General features: G+C 35.1%; 1 protein-coding gene across 1 annotated transcript in view; it reads left to right on the plus strand.

Annotated features, from left to right (window-relative positions):
• LOC309474938 (double-stranded RNA-specific adenosine deaminase-like) overlaps window positions 1-7,886 on the plus strand; it is a gene marked incomplete at both ends in the record, with an annotated part of 29,008 nt that extends 21,122 nt beyond the window's left edge. Inside the window, 2 exons of the mRNA XM_082137556.1 lie at window positions 6,633-6,778; window positions 7,850-7,886. Of these exons, the coding sequence (XP_081993682.1) occupies window positions 6,633-6,778; window positions 7,850-7,886 (183 nt within the window). The remainder of the gene's footprint in view (window positions 1-6,632; window positions 6,779-7,849) is intronic.
• Window positions 7,887-20,251: the final 12,365 nt, after the last annotated feature.

A 20,251-nucleotide genomic window follows, 5' to 3' on the forward strand; every position in this document is an offset into this window, starting at 1 on the left:
ATCAATGCCATAAAAACACAGTTTCTTCATCAGACTTACTGATAGTTCATCGCGTTTTGAGTATGGCACGCTTCTCCAGTAAAGACGCCCTTCAGATGATTCTGGACAGCGAGGAAGTTGTTTCCTCAGAGGAAGATTGTAACTCAGACGACGAACGGCAGCATTTTGAAGAGCGAATTCCGCCGAGGACACAATTTCGGAGTAAGTTTTACTTAAAAGTCTTTTGTCTTATTTTTCGTGTTCGCATTTATGAGGAAAAAACAATATTACGTGACAGTTCTCCATATGGACGCGAGCGCTCTGTGAAAGTTTGAAAGTCTTTTAGTGGCTTTCAGAGACCTCAAAACAGAAACTACAAATCCTTTCTTTAAAACGAATTTCGTTTTGCATCAATTGTATCTTAATTTTAATAATTTTTTCATTAACAAATTTCCTGGATTTAAAGTAAATATAGGCTATAGCAATCACAACATAAGGTGCTTGAACTGGAAATCATCTTTAACCAGACCGTAGCCTACTCGCCTCACATGTCTAAAAAATGTGAAATATATTTACAGAAAGCTGGTTCTAAACAAAACCATCCAAAACAAAAAACTATGTAGCCTAATAAATGTGCATTTCTCCGGTGCGTTCACTAGCCTACTGCAAAGATCGCGAGTCAATAGCCTATCGTCAACTTCATCTTTCCAGAAGTTAAATTTAAATTGCGTGTGTGAATGAATGATGATGTTTTAGCAAACTGTATTGCTATACTGAGGAAAGGAAAATTCGTCTGATATATGTTGAAATAAAATGTAGGCTATTTGTATAAGCAACGTATTAAACTGCAAATTAACAATATGCCCTAATATTTCATGAAAACAACGTTACAGTCAGGCGAAATATGAAAGACAACATCTTGTTGACTAGATTTGGGTACAGTTTTTACTGTAGAATATACTGCCACGTCAAATAAGCTTTTGTTTAGCAATTTCTATATCTATTTTTGTCAAAAATAAAGTCATCAACTAAGATGTTAGCTGTTCCAATGTTGACTATATTCAAACTAATGAATACATAGATAAAATGTAGGCCTATAATCTTTTTTTTTCATGAAAGAGTACACTTGAAATATTGTTGAAATTGTAATTATTGTTGTAATTGTAACCTTTTTAATAAAATAGCAAAACATATTTACAAGCTAGATGTAAGCAAAATCTTAAATGGTCAATATAAGTCTTCTTCTAAATATATCTTTTGTCCTTGCATTGTGGCTCAGTCAGTGTCACACCTGAGTGAATGGCTCATCATTATGCAGAGTGGGTGGTAATTCAGGTGTAAACCACTCCTCGTTCACGCCCCCTCGCATATTGGCTTTCCAAGCAAAACCTGTTTTACATCAATTTAAATCAATGTATGGTTTTATTTGAACGATAAAGCAAGACTATTTTCACATAATTTTGAATAAAAAACTATAGGCGAGGACATCCATTAGTCAAAAGTCTTATTGACACATATTTACTATGTGTTTTGTGGCCTTATTTCAGAAATTTTAGTTTTTAGTTTTTTCAATATCCACGCATAAACATTATTCTCTCAAAAATGAAAACATGTACATACACGTGGCTCACATATTATGGTAGCCCTGTTTGTATTTACACCTTTGCCATTAATATGCTTATAAGCAACTGAAAAAAGCACAAATGTCAGGGCATGTCAGAACATCTCAAGGGCCCAGAAAACCGCTCAGACTCCAGAGGGTTAAACTGTGTTCTGAAGATGAACGAAGGTCTTACAGGGTTGGAACAACATGAGGGTGAGTAATTACTGACAGAATTTTCCTTTTTGGGTGAACTAACCCTTTAAGCTGTACCTTATCGTTAATACGTGTTTCCCGAAATGTTCTTAGTTAAGTATACCTTCTGTAAGTCATACCCTAACCCTTTCGTAAGGTTGGTCTGGACCACTCTTAGCTTTACCTTGTCACTGTTGCAGGTCTATACGAATATAATTCTGAAGTTTTAATACACCCAGACAGTGTTCAGTTAGGCTAATTCAAGTGTTTTCATGCAAAGAATAAAATTGTCATTACACTGATTGTTGTTAGATTTTTAATTATATTATACAATATTATTAATTTAATTAAAAAGCGCTTTTAAAGGAACACTTCGACTTTTTTGGACTTTAGCTTATTCACCGTATCCCCCAGAGTTAGATAAGTCCATACATACCTTTTTCATCTCTGTGAGTGCTTTAAGTCTGTTTGACGCACCCACCGCTAGCCTAGCTTAGCACAAAGACTGGCTGTAAATGGCTACAGCTAGCATACTAATCCCAATAAGTGACAAAATAACGCCAACATTTTCCTATTTACATGTTGTGATTTGTATAGTCACAGTGTGTACAAATAACAAGGTCACATGAGACACAGACATTTTTTAAACGTTTAAATACTGGGAACACTGGGAATACTAGACAACGTTATCAGGAAAACTCAGCCTGCTCACTGCTCTTTGTGAAGTTTTCAGATGTTATTATAAATGTTGTTGTTTTTTTATTCTGCCCTTGTCTGGAGCTTTTCAATTGGAACTCAACATTTTAATGAAGTTTATTGTGTGTCTTTGTCTTCAGAGTTTAATGGAGCTGATGGAGATGGAGAGGAAAGCATGCTAGACCAGCCGTCCAAGATTAAACCACACATAAAGAAACCCATGAACAGAGGCACTGATGGTAAGATCTTGAAACTAGGGCTGCTGTTAGGGTTAGGGTTAGGGTTAGCAAATGTCCAAAAACAAACTTGTTGCCATAACAATAAAATCAAAGATGAAACAAAAGTTATATAAATGAAATTATTAATAAAATAAGCTTCTTGACAAGTCTTTTCTCTTAAATGTATTTGAAAACGAAAAAAAGCAATGCCAACTATGCATTATGCATTATCCATTATGGAGTTAATCATAATGGATTAACTTATCCATTATTGCTTATCCATTATTATCTTATCCATCATGATAATAATGGATAAGCAATGCCAACTTATCCATTATTATCATGTGATCGGATCGGGACATCCCTAGTTAAAAACACGCCGTAAAAGCAACAATAACACTATAAAAAAGCAACAAAAATCACAACTAAAGAGTGATGAAAAAGCCACAAAAGAGCGACAAAAAGGTGACAAAGATATGACTCACAAACTACGAAACACACGACATAAAAGCTTCAAAAATGCTTCATTTTTGGACCATTTTTCCTGCCGACCAAAATTTCGTTATTTTAAATTTAGGCGGGTCATTGTCAACATTGTCCGACATCAAATGGCAAACGTAATGTAAGCGGAACGAAACTGAGCTACTCGTTATTGTGTGGTTGACGGACCGTTGTTTATCAGTTTGGACCAAAGCAGCGTGAGCCGATCTTGATCAAGAGATCCAGTAAATAAAGCATTTGAATTCGCTACTTAAGTAATAACATTGCTGCGAGATCTAGTGAGAAACATTCACATTTCTCCGTTATTAACGGATCAAACATTCAGGAAGAAACATTGTGCCATGAATGCCCAGTGTCCACAGATCAGCACCATGGATTTACTGTAGTAACACTAACTGCAACCATGGAAGTTTGGCAGGAATAGTAGGCTATAATGCTTTCAAGTAACATTACGTTGGTTTTATTTTGACATTATGAATACAATTGCTGCCCTCAAATGTTAATCTGAACTAAAAATAGACCTTTGTTTATAACTACTAGGATAATATTAGGCTACATTTAATTTTTTCCAAGGAGCTGTTTTGTTTTATATGCTCATAAGAAGAGTCTATTATAGGCTTCATTATAGCATCATTATGTTAGTTTTAATAAAATAAAATAAAATCTCTGGCATTTCTTCACAAGTTCTTTTAAATGTCACTTTGTATTTAAGAAACACGTGCCCTTTAGTCATTATTTGGGTAGCACACATATTCTGAATGCCTTCGGCAGAATTCAAATGAGCCATTTAAATCTAGATTAATCTAGATTAATTCCAAGATTACAGCGAGATTAATCTAGATAAAAAAAATGAATCTATGCCCACCACTACTAAAAATACCTATTCATATTAGCCTTAGTATTTTATATATGGAACATGTTCACTGAAAGAATACCTCATGACAGATTTCTTTGATACTGTTATCAAAGTTAGCCTGATTTCAGTTACAAATAATTTAGACCCTGGACATCATAATGTTTCTACAGGGGTGTATACAAATAGGTTTAGTACAATATTTGACATTGAGAGACTTAAATGTAAGAAATTTGTGCAAATATGACGTTTAATTAAACACTCCTTTTTCAGATGCTCAAAAAAAGACCAAGAGACCGTGGAGTGAGGAGGAAAAGAGTGCAGTGGAGAGAAGGATGGGCAAATTCATAGCTGTGAGACGAGTGCCTGGGAAAGAAGCCTGCATGTTGCATCACACATGAGTCCCCAGCACTGAAGAACCGCACCTGGAAGGATGTCAAGTATTATGTTTACAATGAGATAATTAAAGTCAAGAGAAGGCTGTTTCAAAATGAGTAATATTATGTTTACAATGAGATAATTAATTAAAGTCAAGAGAAGGCTGTTTCAAAATGAGTAAGGATGCTGCTAAAGTTTGATTTTCTGCTGTTGTTCCGGCAATGTTCAGCACCAGTTAGTTGTAACATTTAAAGGGATAGTTCACCCAAAAATGAAAATTCTGTCACCCTCAAGTTGTTTCAAACCTGTCTTTCTTTCTTCTTCTGAACACAAAAGAAGATATTTTGAAAAATGTCTGTAACCAACTTCCAACTTCTCAAGTTGATGGACCCCATTGACTGATATAGTATTTTTTTTTTCCTACTATGGAAGGCAATGGGGTCCATCAACTGTTTGGTTACAGACATTTTTCAAAATATCTTCTTTTGTGTTCAGAAGAAGAAAGAAATTCTTACAGGTTTGAAACAACTTGAGGGTGAGTATATGATGACAGAATTTTCATTTTTGGGTGAACTATCCCTCTTTCTTTCTACCTACACCATGCTCATTGTGCACTTTTCAGTTGTGGATAGAATAGATGAATAGATTTACATCTATCTGGATCTGTGAGCCAAACAGTACATTGTATTTATTTTTATTTTATTGATGATCAAAGCTGCTATAACTGTCTTATTCTAAGCCCTCAAATAATTTCGGTTTGTTCTACAAACAATATAACAATATATTGGGGCGGCAGTGGTTCATGTGGGTTGTCTACAAACCGAAAGGTTGGTGGTTCAATCCCCGGTTCCACCTGACCAAGTGTCGAGGTGTCCATGAGCAAGACACCTAACCCCAGCTGCTCCCGACGAGCTGGATGGCGCCTTGCATGGCTGACACCACCGTCGGTGTATGAATGAGTGAGTGAATGGGTGAATGTGAGGCGTATGTAAAGCGCTTTGGTGGCCATAGGTCTGTTGAAAGCGCTATATAAATGCAGTCCATTTACCCATTTACCATATAAAGGCAAATATGCTTAAAACATTTTGGTCTAGTTTGTGGTGTTTAATTCACCTAATTCCACCGCAGACCTCCCAAAAAATGCAAATGAACAGTATTGATAAGAATGAACTTTTTCATAAATTTACATTAAAATCATGAAACAATTATTTTAAGATAAATACTCATTCAAACAAAGATTTGTAACTCACTAATCCATATATTTCTATGTACTTGTCATGTAGGCAATCTTTGGGGGACCCCTGCAGTGCCTCTGAGGCCCCCCAGAAGAACAATTCATGAACAATTATAATAATTATTATAATAATGAAAATACTCACAATATTATAACCTTGTATAAACCTTGTATAAATGTATAATAATAAATGAATACATAATTAATCGGGATGAGTGTGTCAGATTTGTAATAGAGGAGCAATCGAGAGGTCCTCTTTCCATTTGATTGTTGGTAAAGTTTCTGGTTTTATTTGAATTATTTTGTATATTTTGTAAAGTACTTTTTTCAGGGAGGATATGTTAATTAAATCTGCTAATGCGGTAGGAAGGTGAGTGTTGTTGATTTTGGATAATACAGATAATACAGCTGATTTGAGTTGCAAATAATTCAAGAATTGATTGCTCCCGATACCGTACTCTAAGAAAATGTAAATGACTAAGTAAGAAAATGAAACAAAGTTGTTAGGCTGAAAAAGGTGCTTTAAATGTGAGATGCCCTTTTATGGAAATTGAGTGTTTTTTTGTTGCTTGTGAAATCAGGGTTATTCCAGAGTGGGGAGTTTGTGATGTGATGACATTTCCACCAGGCTGTCAGAGAGGCTATGCTTGGGGTGTTCTTGGGTGGTGTTTCCTTCCTACCTTTCTAAAACATGGGTGGTGTTTAATGGACTGACTAAGAAAAGGGATGTCTGAAATGTGCAATTTTTCGCAGAGTGATTGTTCTGTTCTACACTCTCTCTCTCACTCTCTCACACACACACACACACACACACACACACACACACACACACACACACACACACACACACACACACACACACACACACACACACACACACACACACACACACACACACACACACAACCCTTTGACTGTCAGTAGCTTTTCACACTGAAGCTTGATTCCTTTCCCCATTATGATCTGTGATGTCCACAGCCGACAGCTCCCAGACCCCAGCTCCCGCAGCCGGCAGTCCCAGCAGCCGGCAGCACCCGGACCCGGAACCGGAAACGGAAACGAAGCTTCTGGACCTGCCAAAGAGGCCTCTGGACCCGGACCCGGACCCTGGGCACGACGTTAAGGTTATTATTATCATTAAGAATATTAATTTCATCAAGCTTTTCTATGAGCTCTTTCATTCAGCATTCTTGTATGCTCAGAAACAGTGTGTGTTTCAGTTCATCCTGTGATATGATTCAAATTATCACTTCTGCTGTGCAAATTATTCACTTGTGTTTGTTTCAATTTAATTTTCAGATGGAGGAGCAGGACTAACAAAAAATAAAAAAATTTTTTTACAAAACTACATTTGTTTCTTTTCTTTTTTTTTTCAATAATTTGTGCTTTGAAGCACCAAATGATGGTCATAGAAAAAAAATATAATGGTTCCTTCAACAAAGGCCAATCCACACGGCCCAATCCACACGGCCCAGACAGAGGCCCACAAATGCCCACATTTGATGAGTTCATGAGTTCACACTTACAAATAATTAGAATCAAAGACTGACTAACTAGAGTCTTTTTAATTAACTCTAGTCTTTGATTCTAATTATTTGTAAGTGTGAACTCATGAACTCATCAAATGTGGGTTAGGGTTTCCAAACGCAATAACTTCAGTTTTGTCTTTGTTTAACTGAAGATAGTTTTGACACATCCAGCTGTTGACTTCATCGATGCATTGGCACAGGGAGTCAATGGGGCTGTAATCGTTAGGCGATAGGGCTAAGTAGAGCTGTGTGTCGTCTGCATAGCTGTGGTAAGCAATTTGGTTCTTTCTCATTATTTGGCTCATTGGGAGCATATACAGGTTGAACAGGAGTGGCGCAAGAATTGAGCCTTGAGGGACTCCGCATGTCATGGATGTCCACTCAGACTTATGGTCTCCTATCCTCACATAATAACCTCTTCCATCTAAGTATGACCTGAACCATTTTAGGACTATCCCAGAAAGCCCCACCCAGTTTTCCAGCCTGTCAAGAAGTATGTTATGATCGACAGTGTCAAATGCAGCACTGAGGTTTCTTCCAAAATTTTGCCATCAATTTCTTTGAAATCAGACATAGTAACTACTTTCTCAGGTGGTCTGATCTGTCTGACCCCAGGGCAACTCAAGGATGTGCTGATCACCTTTCTGATGTTATTGATTTTCTCAGAGAAGAAAGAAGCAAACTCACTACACTTGTTCTCTGAGAGCATTTCACTGGGAATCTGGCTTGGAGGGTTTGTCAGTCTCTCTACAGTAGCAAAAAGAGTGCGTGTGTTGTTTAAATTACTGTTTATAATATTTGAGAAGAAAGTCTGTCTAGCTTTGCCTAGTTCCATATTGAAAGCATGAAGGCTGTCTTTGTAGATGTTATAATGGACTACAAGTTTTGTCTTCCGCCACATGCGCTCTGCTTTTCTGCATTGTCTTTTCATATTTTGCACTGCTGTTGAGTTTCTCCAAGGTGCTTTTTGTCTGCCACTCTTCTTCCTGACTTTAACAGGAGCAATATCATCAATTATACCTTTAACTTTTGAGTTAAAAGAATCAAGGAGAAAATCAACAGAGTCTGCAGATATGCTTGGTGTTAAGTATATAGCCTTCATAAATAGTACACTGGTGTTCTCATTTAAGCATCTCTTCTTGACAGACACAGATCTAGCTTCAGTGGCAGGAGAGATCGATATATCAAAGAAAATACAGAAATGATCAGACAGTGCTACATCCTTAATAACAATCGATGAGATGTTTAGACCCTTACTGATGAGTAAATCTAGAGTGTGTCCATGATTGTGTGTGGGTCCATGTACATGCTGAGTCAGATCAAAAGTTTTTAAAACAGTTTTGATTTATTTTGCCATAATGTTTTCTGTATTATCTATGTGAATGTTAAAATCTCCAGCAATGGCAAAACAGTCAAACTCTGAGGTAATTGCTGATAACAGTTCTGTAAAATCTGGAGAGTATTTTGGAGGCCTGTAAATAATAAGTAAAATGCGTGGAGCACCTTTCAACACAATACCCAGATATTCGAAAGAAGGGTAATTCCCAAATGATATTTGCTTACATTGATAGATATCTTTAAAAAGAGCAGCTAGACCCCCACCTCTCTTAACAGCTCTGCAGACACTCATAAAAGTAAAGTTAGGGGGGGCTGTTTCATTGAGGACTGTTGCACTGCAGCTGTCTTCTAGCCAGGTTTCATTTAGAAGCATAAAATCCAGGTTGTTTGTGGTTATTAAATCGTGGACTAGAAGTGATTTATTTTTAAGTGAAGGAATGTTTAAAAGTGCTAACTCAACAGTCTTACTTTTTATCCCCACATCAATCTTACTTTGACGTGTAATAGGCACCAGATTATTTAGGTTTGCTGCACGGCTATTGAAGGCCTTAGACTTTCTATCTTGTAATAGAACAGCAATAGAGAAAGATACAGGCACACTGGCTTGTTTTGTAAACATTTGAGAAAGTTACTGTTATCAGAGCGGGCACCCGACACATATCACTGACAGCTGGTATCAGTTGTTTTTGGTTCACCTCGAGCAGAAGGAGGAGGGTGTGGGCCCTGGCGTTGTGGCAGAGGCCGAAGAGCTCTCACAGGAGGGGGAGGGCGAGCTGGGCCCGCAGGCTTTGGTGGTAGTGGTGCCTGTCGTTTTTTGGTTGGTATCTGGGGGATTGCAGCAAAAGAGTGGGATAGTCTGGTTCCAGCATACACCAGTTCTTCCATTTTCTGTGAGAAGCACAGTAGTGGCGATGCTGGAGAGAGGGAGAGCGTGTCTGGTGAGAGGGGCTGTTGCTCTGGTGTTATAGGAGGATGTGATATGCTGTCCTGGCTTCCCTGGCTGTTTTCCAGGAAGTCGTCCTTTGGTTGCTGAATCTTGGAGCAGTTCTGTCTGTGGTGAGCTCTGTGGGCAGGGCTCAGCTGAGATGGTGTCCGTGAGCAGAGGTTGTTGTGGCGGAGTGGTGTTATCATGTCCATTTTGCTGCTGAAGTGAAGTCCCGTGGTCATTCATACTGTGTCCAGGTGTGTGTGTGCCGTTCAGATTGAGTGGATTGGCACACACTGCAGAAGGATGATTGAGGGAGAAGTGGATATTGTCCTTTAACACTCTTGAACCAAGTTTGTTTGGGTGATGGCCATCCCGATGAAACAGTTGTCTCTGACTCCAGAAAAGATTGAAATTGTCAATGAAGTTCATTGCTTTTATATTGCAGGTTTTTTGCAGCCATGTATTAATCCCAAGCAGCCGTGAAAACCTGTTTGTTCCTCTTGCTGGGAGAGGTCCACTGATGAATGTTTGAACTTTCAGTCTTTTAAGTGTTTCAAAAAGTTCATGGAAATCCTTCTTAAGGAGTTCAGACTGCTCTTTATGAATATCATTCTTCCCCACATGAATGATGAGTCGATTAGCAGTCTTATGTTTCATCAGAATGTTCTGAAGTTCCCTGTTTACATCAGAAGTTGTTGCTTGTGGAAGGCAGCACGTAGTTGTATCCCTGCCGCTAATGTTTCTGATTATGGAGTCCCCCACTATCAGAGTCCTGGGCTCGGCTGCGCTCTGAGCTGAGTGCCGCTGTCTGCTCGACCTTGAGCGCCAGTTAGCATCAGTGTTAGCTACTGGCCTATTCAGCCTGTGTTCGATCACATTCATCACGTTTGGGGATTCCTCAATTACATTCCTTAGTACTTCAAATCTGTTCTCAGGCGGTGGTAGGAGGCCAGTGTTTGCAATCCTTGTCAGAGCTGTATCTGGGGTAGAGGATGCTACTGCGGCAATATGTGTTGCTCGTGACAATCTGATGTATCGAGTGCCTTTGGGTCTCGCTCCCTGTTTGTGCCATCGATTTGTAAGTCGATCGGCTTGTTTCTCTACCTGTCGAGGAGCACTAGTTTCATGGGACTCACCGGTATGCTGAGGGTGTTCATGACGAAACTCTGTTGTGTGCTCCGTCTGGTTTGGTGGTCCCGTAAGTAACTTTGTTTCAAGAACTGCAATCCTTTGTAAAAGTCTGTGGCAGTTGGTGCAGCAAGTGGATTCTTGAACCTGAAGAGGCATTTTCTCTCTTATGAATGTAGGCAGTTGTGTTTTCCTTTCCCGGAATGTAAGCTGGTAAAAGAATTCTGCGTTTTTGTAGTAATCCAAACTTTGTTGTCTGAGCACTGTGCTGTTTGCTGAAGTTAAAATTAGATGATAAAAGGAAATAAAATATAAAACTTAGGAGATAAAATGTAAAAGCGATAGAGCAAAGCGCGGAGCAGTAAGCAAGAGCGTCCGAACAGTGTTTTACGTCCGAACAGTTAACTACAGTAAAAAAAAAAAAGTATGTATATTGTTTTCATCAAGCCGGACAACTTTCTAATTTACATTCATTAGCTCCAGCCATCAGGAAGTCAGATATTTTGGTCTGAATGTGGATTTTTTTGCTATATCAGCCTCTGAATTTTTAGCCACTCCTCTATTTATTTTATTTTTATTCCCACCGAACTTTTTCAACATGATGAAAATACATTAAATATGCTAAATTGTGAATGGATAATAAATATCTCAAACGGTTTTGCTATGGCGAGGGATTAAAGTAATGTCCAAAAAGGAAACACTAAAAATCTTTTTAAAAAATTTTTACTAACCCATTTATTCCTATATAAAAGTATACAAATATCACAACTAAACCCATTTTATTCTGTTTTTGCAATTCAAGAAGAATGAAAAAGTTAAAAACAGGCTATTTAGTGCTATTTGGTTAAACAAAAAAGCAAACACTGCCAAAAGGACATCAAAGTTTTCAAAAGGATATCAGATTTTTGATATCTCGAACGGTTTGGCCGTGGCCAATAATGGGACACAGGAAGTGTGTTATAACTTCTGCATACTTTAACTGATCTTGATGAAAGTTCGTGGTAAGAGGCCGATCAGATGGATGTAACTATTGTGAGTCAAAGTTATAGCGCCACCAACTGGCAGCAGGAAGTGTGTCACTTTCAACATGCTTTTGACAAAAGTGGGCGGGTTAGTTTTACCAACAGTTACAAAAATCAGTATTTATATTGGTCTCACCGAGCCGGACAACTTTCTAATTTACTGTCATTAGCTCTGAGAAAAAGGAAGTCAGATATTTTGGTTTGAATGTGGATTTTTTGGATATTTCAGACTCTTTTTAGCTACTCTTTCTAACTGGTTTATTTTATTCAAAATGATGAAAATACATTAAAGATGCTAAATTGTGAACGGATTTTTAAAATCTCAAACGGTTTTGCTATAGTGAGGGACTAAAGTAATGTACAAAAAGGAAACAATAAAAGCCACATCTTCTAAAATGTAATTAAACACCATTTAATTCTATATAAAAGTATGCAAATATCACAACTAAACCCATTTTATCCATTTTATTCTTTTTAAATAATTTAATAGTTATGTATAAGTTTAAAAATAGTAATTGTACTATTTAGTCCCATAAAACCCTCTTGTGTTCAAAATCAGGTAGGCCTATTGGATCTACATAAAAATATACTAGGTATGTCACGGTGAGAATATTTACCACCGGTTAATCGACGTGTGACACCGCTGGGGGCTTTTGAATCGCCAACTTAAAAACGAAAGTAAAATATGTTCGTCTGCACTGACATTGATAGTGGTTGAGCGAGCGTTTCAAATGAATTCCTATGGAAGTAGAATTCCTATGGAAGTAGGAATTAACTGAAAAACGTTCACTCTGTTCTGCTCGTTCCTCGCCGTGGACGCGCACCGTTATAAATGCCCGTGCAGCCATGAGCATTTTAGTTTAATTTTAAAATTAGCGCATTTCGGGGGGTGGATTGCTTGAAATTTGACGTAGGTTATACTGAACCACTTTATACATTTTGTATAGCCGGCAACACACTGGCTGCGTGGCATGAGCGTCTCAGCTTAACATTTTGGAGTTTGCACACTGCCTGCGTGTCTCAGGCGTGGCTGGAGCCACGCAGAAAACGCGTGCATGCTATAAATAAGTGTTCCTGCAACGGGAGTGGTCCATATCTGGCTAGAGCGCCGCGGAGTTTGTATGGACCGAAGTATATGCCAGAGCTTATGTTTTGGGGTAAGCTGGGTTGCTTCGACATTGTGGAAAATAGAATAATAGAAAAAAAATGTATTAGCCTTTTTACCCGTTATTATCAATCTAAATTAATCTCATTTTTAATTTAACTTAATTTCGTTTTTCTTTATTTAAATTTCGTTTTTCTTTATTTAAATTTCGTTTTTTCTTTATTTAAATCTCGTTTTTTCTTTATTTAGCCTAAATTTCGTTTTTTTTATTTATTTAAATTTCGTTTTTCTCTATTTAAATTTCGTTTTTTCTTTATTTAAATTTCGTTTTTTCTTTATTTAGCCTAAATTTCGTTTTTTTCTTTATTTAAATTTCGTTTTTCTCTATTTAAATTTAGTTTTTTCTTTATTTAAATTTCGTTTTTTCTTTATTTAGCCTAAATTTCGTTTTTTTATTTATTTAAATTTCGTTTTTCTTTATTTAAATTTCGTTTTTTATTTATTTAAATCTCGTTTTTTATTTATTTAGCCTAAATTTCGTTTTTTTCTTTATTTAAATTTCGTTTTTTCTTTATTTAAATTTCGTTTTTTCTTTATTTAGCCTAAATTTCGTTTATTTATTTATTTAAATTTCGTTTTTTTATTTATTTAAATTTCGTTTTTTATTTATTTAAATTTCGTTTTCCTTTATTTAAATTTAGTTTTTATTTATTTAAATTTAGTTTTTTCTTTATTTAAATTTAGTTTTTTCTTTATTTAAATTTAGTTTTTATTTATTTAAATTTAGTTTTTATTTATTTAAATTTAGTTTTTCTTTATTTAAATTTAGTTTTTCTTTATTTAAATTTCGTTTTGCTTTATTTAAATCTACCCTTTACTGTGTCAGTAATTTGTTAGTCAGAAAAATATTAGACTACCTTAAAAGTATTGCTTAAGTTAACAGACTTGTGTGTCCGTGTTTTATATTACTGCATATAAAAAGAAAGGAAGAAAGAAAGATTAGGTAGAAAGAAAGAAAGAAAGATTAGGTAGAAAGATTAGGTAGAAAGAAAGAAAGATTAGGTAGAAAGAAAGAAAGAAAGAAAGAAAGAAAGAAAGAAAGAAAGAAAGAAAGAAAGAAAGAAAGAAAGAAAGATTAGGTAGAAAGAAAGAAAGAAAGAAAGAAAGATTAGGTAGAAAGAAAGAAAGAAAGAAAGAAAGAAAGAAAGAAAGAAAGAAAGAAAGAAAGAAAGAAAGATTAGGTAGAAAGAAAGAAAGATAGAAAGAAAGATTAGGTAGAAAGAAAGAAAGATTAGGTAGAAAGAAAGAACGAAAGATTATTAAGAAAGAAAAAAAGGCCTGGCTGAGCGTGGCCTTCCTGCCCAGAGCCGCCGGTGACCTTACAGCACCTTAGCCAGGAGCTAAGGACGACTTGAACATTGATGGCTAATGATCCGACCAAGAGACTACGGGGGCCCACAACCTCATCGTCCAGGCTCGGCTAAGCGCTAAAGCTCCAGACTGAAGAGGCTCGGAGGAACCAGGCAGACGCTCAAAGTCGTCTGGAGGCCCAGGACCAGCGCAGAATGAGCCGACATATTCCTCGAAAGTGTTTTCTGTGTAACCCTTCGCCTCTCAGCCAGCTCCTAACCCTAACCCAGCCAGATACGGGGAGTTCGGGCCAAATACTCTTTTACTCTGACTAACTAGAGTCTTTTTAATTAACTCTAGAGTAAAAGAGTATTTGGCCCGAACTCCCCGTATCTGGCTGGGTTAGGGTTAGGAGCTGGCTGAGAGGCGAAGGGTTACACAGAAAACACTTTCGAGGAATATGTCGGCTCATTCTGCGCTGGTCCTGGGCCTCCAGACGACTTTGAGCGTCTGCCTGGTTCCTCCGAGCCTCTTCAGTCTGGAGCTTTAGCGCTTAGCCGAGCCTGGACGATGAGGTTGTGGGCCCCCGTAGTCTCTTGGTCGGATCATTAGCCATCAATGTTCAAGTCGTCCTTAGCTCCTGGCTAAGGTGCTGTAAGGTCACCGGCGGCTCTGGGCAGGAAGGCCACGCTCAGCCAGGCCTTTTTTTCTTTCTTAATAATCTTTCGTTCTTTCTTTCTACCTAATCTTTCTTTCTTTCTACCTAATCTTTCTTTCTATCTTTCTTTCTTTCTACCTAATCTTTCTTTCTTTCTTTCTACCTAATCTTTCTTTCTTTCTTTCTTTCTACCTAATCTTTCTTTCTTTCTTTCTTTCTTTCTTTCTTTCTTTCTTTCTTTCTTTCTTTCTTTCTTTCTTTCTTTCTTTCTTTCTTTCTTTCTTTCTACCTAATCTTTCTTTCTTTCTTTCTTTCTTTCTTTCTTTCTTTCTACCTAATCTTTCTTTCTTTCTTTCTTTCTTTCTTTCTTTCTACCTAATCTTTCTTTCTTTCTTTCTTTCTTTCTTTCTTTCTTTCTTTCTTTCTTTCTTTCTTTCTTTCTACCTAATCTTTCTTTCTTTCTTTCTTTCTTTCTTTCTTTCTTTCTTTCTTTCTACCTTTCTTTCTTTCTTTCTTTCTACCTTTCTTTCTTTCTTTCTTTCTTTCTACCTTTCTTTCTTTCTTTCTACCTTTCTTTCTTTCTTTCTTTCCTTCTTTCTTTCTACCTAATCTTTCTTTCTTTCTTTCTTTCTTTCTACCTAATCTTTCTTTCTTTCTTTCTTTCTTTCTTTCTTTCCTTCTTTCTTTCTACCTAATCTTTCTTTCTTTCTTTCTTTCTTTCTTTCTACCTAATCTTTCTTTCTTTCTACCTAATCTTTCTTTCTTTCTTTCTTTCTTTCTACCTAATCTTTCTTTCTTTCTTTCTTTCTACCTAATCTTTCTTTCTTTCTACCTAATCTTTCTTTCTTTCTTTCTACCTAATCTTTCTTTCTTTCTACCTAATCTTTCTTTCTTTCTTTCTACCTAATCTTTCTTTCTTTCTTTCTACCTAATCTTTCTTTCTTTCTTTCCTTCTTTCTTTCCTTCTTTCTTTCTTTCTTTCCTTCTTTCTTTCCTTCTTTCTTTCTTTCTTTCCTTCTTTCTTTCTACCTAATCTTTCTTTCTTTCTACCTTTCTTTCTACCTTTCTTTCTACCTTTCTTTCTACCTTTCTTTCTACCTTTCTTTCTACCTTTCTTTCTACCTTTCTTTCTACCTAATCTTTCTTTCTTTCTTTCTACCTTTCTTTCTTTCTACCTAATCTTTCTTTCTTTCTACCTAATCTTTCTTTCTACCTAATCTTTCTTTCTACCTAATCTTTCTTTCTAATCTTTCTTTCTTTCTTTCTTTCTTTCTACCTTTCTTTCTACCTAATCTTTCTTTCTAATCTTTCTTTCTTTCTTTCTTTCTTTCTTTCTTTCTTTCTTTCTTTCTTTCTACCTAATCTTTCTACCTAATCTTTCTTTCTTTCTTTCTACCTAATCTTTCTTTCTTTCTTTCTACCTAATCTTTCTTTCTTTCTACCTAATCTTTCTTTCTAATCTTTCTTTCTTTCTTTCTTTCTTTCTTTCTTTCTTTCTTTCTTTCTACCTAATCTTTCTACCTAATCTTTCTTTCTACCTAATCTTTCTTTCTTTCTTTCTTTCTTTCTTTCTTTCTTTCTTTCTACCTAATCTTTCTACCTTTCTTTCTACCTAATCTTTCTTTCTACCTAATCTTTCTACCTTTCTTTCTACCTAATCTTTCTTTCTACCTAATCTTTCTTTCTTTCTTTCCTTCTTTCTTTCTACCTAATCTTTCTTTCTTTCTTTCTTTCTTTCTTTCTTTCTTTCTTTCTTTCTTTCTTTCTTTCTTTCTACCTAATCTTTCTTTCTTTCTACCTTTCTTTCTACCTTTCTTTCTACCTTTCTTTCTTTCTTTCCTTCTTTCTTTCTACCTAATCTTTCTTTCTACCTTTCTTTCTTTCTACCTTTCTTTCTTTCTTTCTTTCTTTCTTTCTTTCTTTCTTTCTTTCTTTCTTTCTTTCTTTCTTTCTTTCTTTCTTTCTACCTAATCTTTCTTTCTTTCTTTCTACCTAATCTTTCTTTCTTTCTTTCTACCTAATCTTTCTTTCTTTCTTTCCTTCTTTCTTTCTACCTAATCTTTCTTTCTTTCTTTCTTTCTACCTTTCTTTCTTTCTTTCTTTCTTTCTTTCTTTCTTTCTTTCTTTCTACCTTTCTTTCTTTCTTTCTTTCTTTCCTTCTTTCTTTCTACCTAATCTTTCTTTCTTTCTTTCTACCTTTCTACCTTTCTTTCTTTCTACCTTTCTTTCTTTCTTTCTTTCTACCTTTCTTTCTTTCTTTCTTTCCTTCTTTCTACCTAATCTTTCTTTCTTTCTTTCTTTCTTTCTTTCTACCTAATCTTTCTTTCTTTCTTTCTACCTAATCTTTCTTTCTTTCTTTCTACCTAATCTTTCTTTCTTTCTTTCTACCTAATCTTTCTTTCTTTCTTTCTTTCTACCTTTCTTTCTTTCTTTCTTTCTTTCTTTCTTTCCTTCTTTCTTTCTACCTAATCTTTCTTTCTTTCTTTCTTTCTACCTTTCTTTCTTTCTTTCTTTCTTTCTTTCTTTCTTTCTTTCTTTCTTTCTACCTTTCTTTCTTTCTTTCTTTCCTTCTTTCTTTCTACCTAATCTTTCTTTCTTTCTTTCTACCTTTCTTTCTACCTTTCTTTCTACCTAATCTTTCTTTCTTTCTTTCTACCTTTCTTTCTACCTAATCTTTCTTTCTTTCTTTCTTTCTTTCTTTCTTTCCTTCTTTCTTTCTACCTAATCTTTCTTTCTTTCTACCTAATCTTTCTTTCTTTCTTTCTACCTAATCTTTCTTTCTTTCTTTCCTTCTTTCTTTCTACCTAATCTTTCTTTCTTTCTACCTAATCTTTCTTTCTTTCTACCTAATCTTTCTTTCTTTCTTTCTACCTAATCTTTCTTTCTTTCTACCTTTCTTTCTACCTAATCTTTCTTTCTTTCTTTCTTTCTTTCCTTCTTTCTTTCTACCTAATCTTTCTTTCTTTCTTTCTACCTTTCTTTCTTTCTTTCTACCTTTCTTTCTTTCTTTCTTTCTTTCCTTCTTTCTTTCTACCTAATCTTTCTTTCTTTCTTTCTACCTTTCTTTCTACCTAATCTTTCTTTCTTTCTTTCTTTCTTTCTACCTTTCTTTCTACCTAATCTTTCTTTCTTTCTTTCTTCCTTTCTTTCTTTCTACCTTTCTTTCTACCTTTCTTTCTTTCTTTCTACCTAATCTTTCTTTCTTTCTACCTTTCTTTCTTTCTACCTTTCTTTCTTTCTTTCTTTCTTCCTTTCTTCCTTTCTTTCTTTCTTTCTACCTTTCTTTCTTTCTACCTTTCTTCTTTATTTCTACCTTTCTTTCTTTCTACCTAATCTTTCTTTCTTTCTACCTAATCTTTCTTTCTTTCTTTCTACCTAATCTTTCTTTCTTTCTTTCTTTCCTTCTTTCTTTCTACCTAATCTTTCTTTCTAATCTTTCTTTCTTTCTTTCTTTCCTTCTTTCTTTCTACCTTTCTTTCTACCTTTCTTTCTTTCTTTCTTTCTTTCTTTCTTTCTACCTAATCTTTCTTTCTTTCCTTCTTTCTTTCTTTCTTTCCTTCTTTCTTTCTACCTTTCTTTCTACCTAATCTTTCTTTCTTTCCTTCTTTCCTTCTTTCTTTCCTTCTTTCTTTCTACCTTTCTTTCTACCTTTCTTTCTACCTTTCTTTCTACCTAATCTTTCTTTCTTTCTACCTAATCTTTCTTTCTTTCTACCTAATCTTTCTTTCTTTCTTTCTACCTAATCTTTCTTTCTTTCTACCTTTCTTTCTACCTAATCTTTCTTTCTTTCTTTCTTTCTTTCCTTCTTTCTTTCTACCTAATCTTTCTTTCTTTCTTTCTACCTTTCTTTCTTTCTTTCTACCTTTCTTTCTTTCTTTCTTTCTTTCCTTCTTTCTTTCTACCTAATCTTTCTTTCTTTCTTTCTACCTTTCTTTCTACCTAATCTTTCTTTCTTTCTTTCTTTCTTTCTACCTTTCTTTCTACCTAATCTTTCTTTCTTTCTTTCTTCCTTTCTTTCTTTCTACCTTTCTTTCTACCTTTCTTTCTTTCTTTCTACCTAATCTTTCTTTCTTTCTACCTTTCTTTCTTTCTACCTTTCTTTCTTTCTTTCTTTCTTCCTTTCTTCCTTTCTTTCTTTCTTTCTACCTTTCTTTCTTTCTACCTTTCTTTCTTTATTTCTACCTTTCTTTCTTTCTACCTAATCTTTCTTTCTTTCTACCTAATCTTTCTTTCTTTCTTTCTACCTAATCTTTCTTTCTTTCTTTCTTTCCTTCTTTCTTTCTACCTAATCTTTCTTTCTAATCTTTCTTTCTTTCTTTCTTTCCTTCTTTCTTTCTACCTTTCTTTCTACCTTTCTTTCTTTCTTTCTTTCTTTCTTTCTTTCTACCTAATCTTTCTTTCTTTCCTTCTTTCTTTCTTTCTTTCCTTCTTTCTTTCTACCTTTCTTTCTACCTAATCTTTCTTTCTTTCCTTCTTTCCTTCTTTCTTTCCTTCTTTCTTTCTACCTTTCTTTCTACCTTTCTTTCTACCTTTCTTTCTACCTAATCTTTCTTTCTTTCCTTCTTTCTTTCCTTCTTTCTTTCTACCTAATCTTTCTTTCTTTCTTTCTTTCCTTCTTTCTTTCCTTCTTTCTTTCTACCTTTCTTTCCTTCTTTCTTTCTACCTTTCTTTCTACCTTTCTTTCTACCTTTCTTTCTTTCTTTCTTTCTACCTTCCTTTCTACCTTTCTTTCTACCTAATCTTTCTTTCTTTCTACCTAATCTTTCTTTCTTTCTTTCTACCTAATCTTTCTTTTCTTTCTTTCTTTCTTTCTACCTAATCTTTCTACCTAATCTTTCTTTCTTTCTTTCTACCTAATCTTTCTTTCTTTCTTTCTACCTAATCTTTCTTTCTTTCTTTCTACCTTTCTTTCTACCTTTCTTTCTACCTTTCTTTCTTTCTTTCTACCTTTCTTTCTTTCTACCTTTCTTTCTTTCTACCTTTCTTTCTTTCTACCTTTCTTTCTTTCTTTCTTTCTTTCTTTCTTTCTACCTAATCTTTCTTTCTTTCTTTCTACCTAATCTTTCTTTCTTTCTTTCTACCTAATCTTTCTTTCTTTCTTTCCTTCTTTCTTTCTACCTAATCTTTCTTTCTTTCTTTCTTTCTACCTTTCTTTCTTTCTTTCTTTCTTTCTTTCTTTCTACCTTTCTTTCTTTCTTTCTTTCTTTCTTTCTTTCTACCTTTCTTTCTTTCTACCTTTCTTTCTTTCTTTCTTTCTTTCTTTCTTTCTTTCTTTCTTTCTTTCTTTCTACCTAATCTTTCTTTCTTTCTTTCTACCTAATCTTTCTTTCTTTCTTTCTACCTAATCTTTCTTTCTTTCTTTCCTTCTTTCTTTCTACCTAATCTTTCTTTCTTTCTTTCTTTCTACCTTTCTTTCTTTCTTTCTTTCTTTCTTTCTACCTTTCTTTCTTTCTTTCTTTCCTTCTTTCTTTCTACCTAATCTTTCTTTCTTTCTTTCTACCTTTCTACCTTTCTTTCTTTCTACCTTTCTTTCTTTCTT

Source organism: Leuciscus leuciscus (genome assembly GCF_965113295.1).
Source record: "Leuciscus leuciscus genome assembly, chromosome: 15".
In the NCBI taxonomy this organism is placed as follows: domain Eukaryota; kingdom Metazoa; phylum Chordata; class Actinopteri; order Cypriniformes; family Leuciscidae; genus Leuciscus; species Leuciscus leuciscus.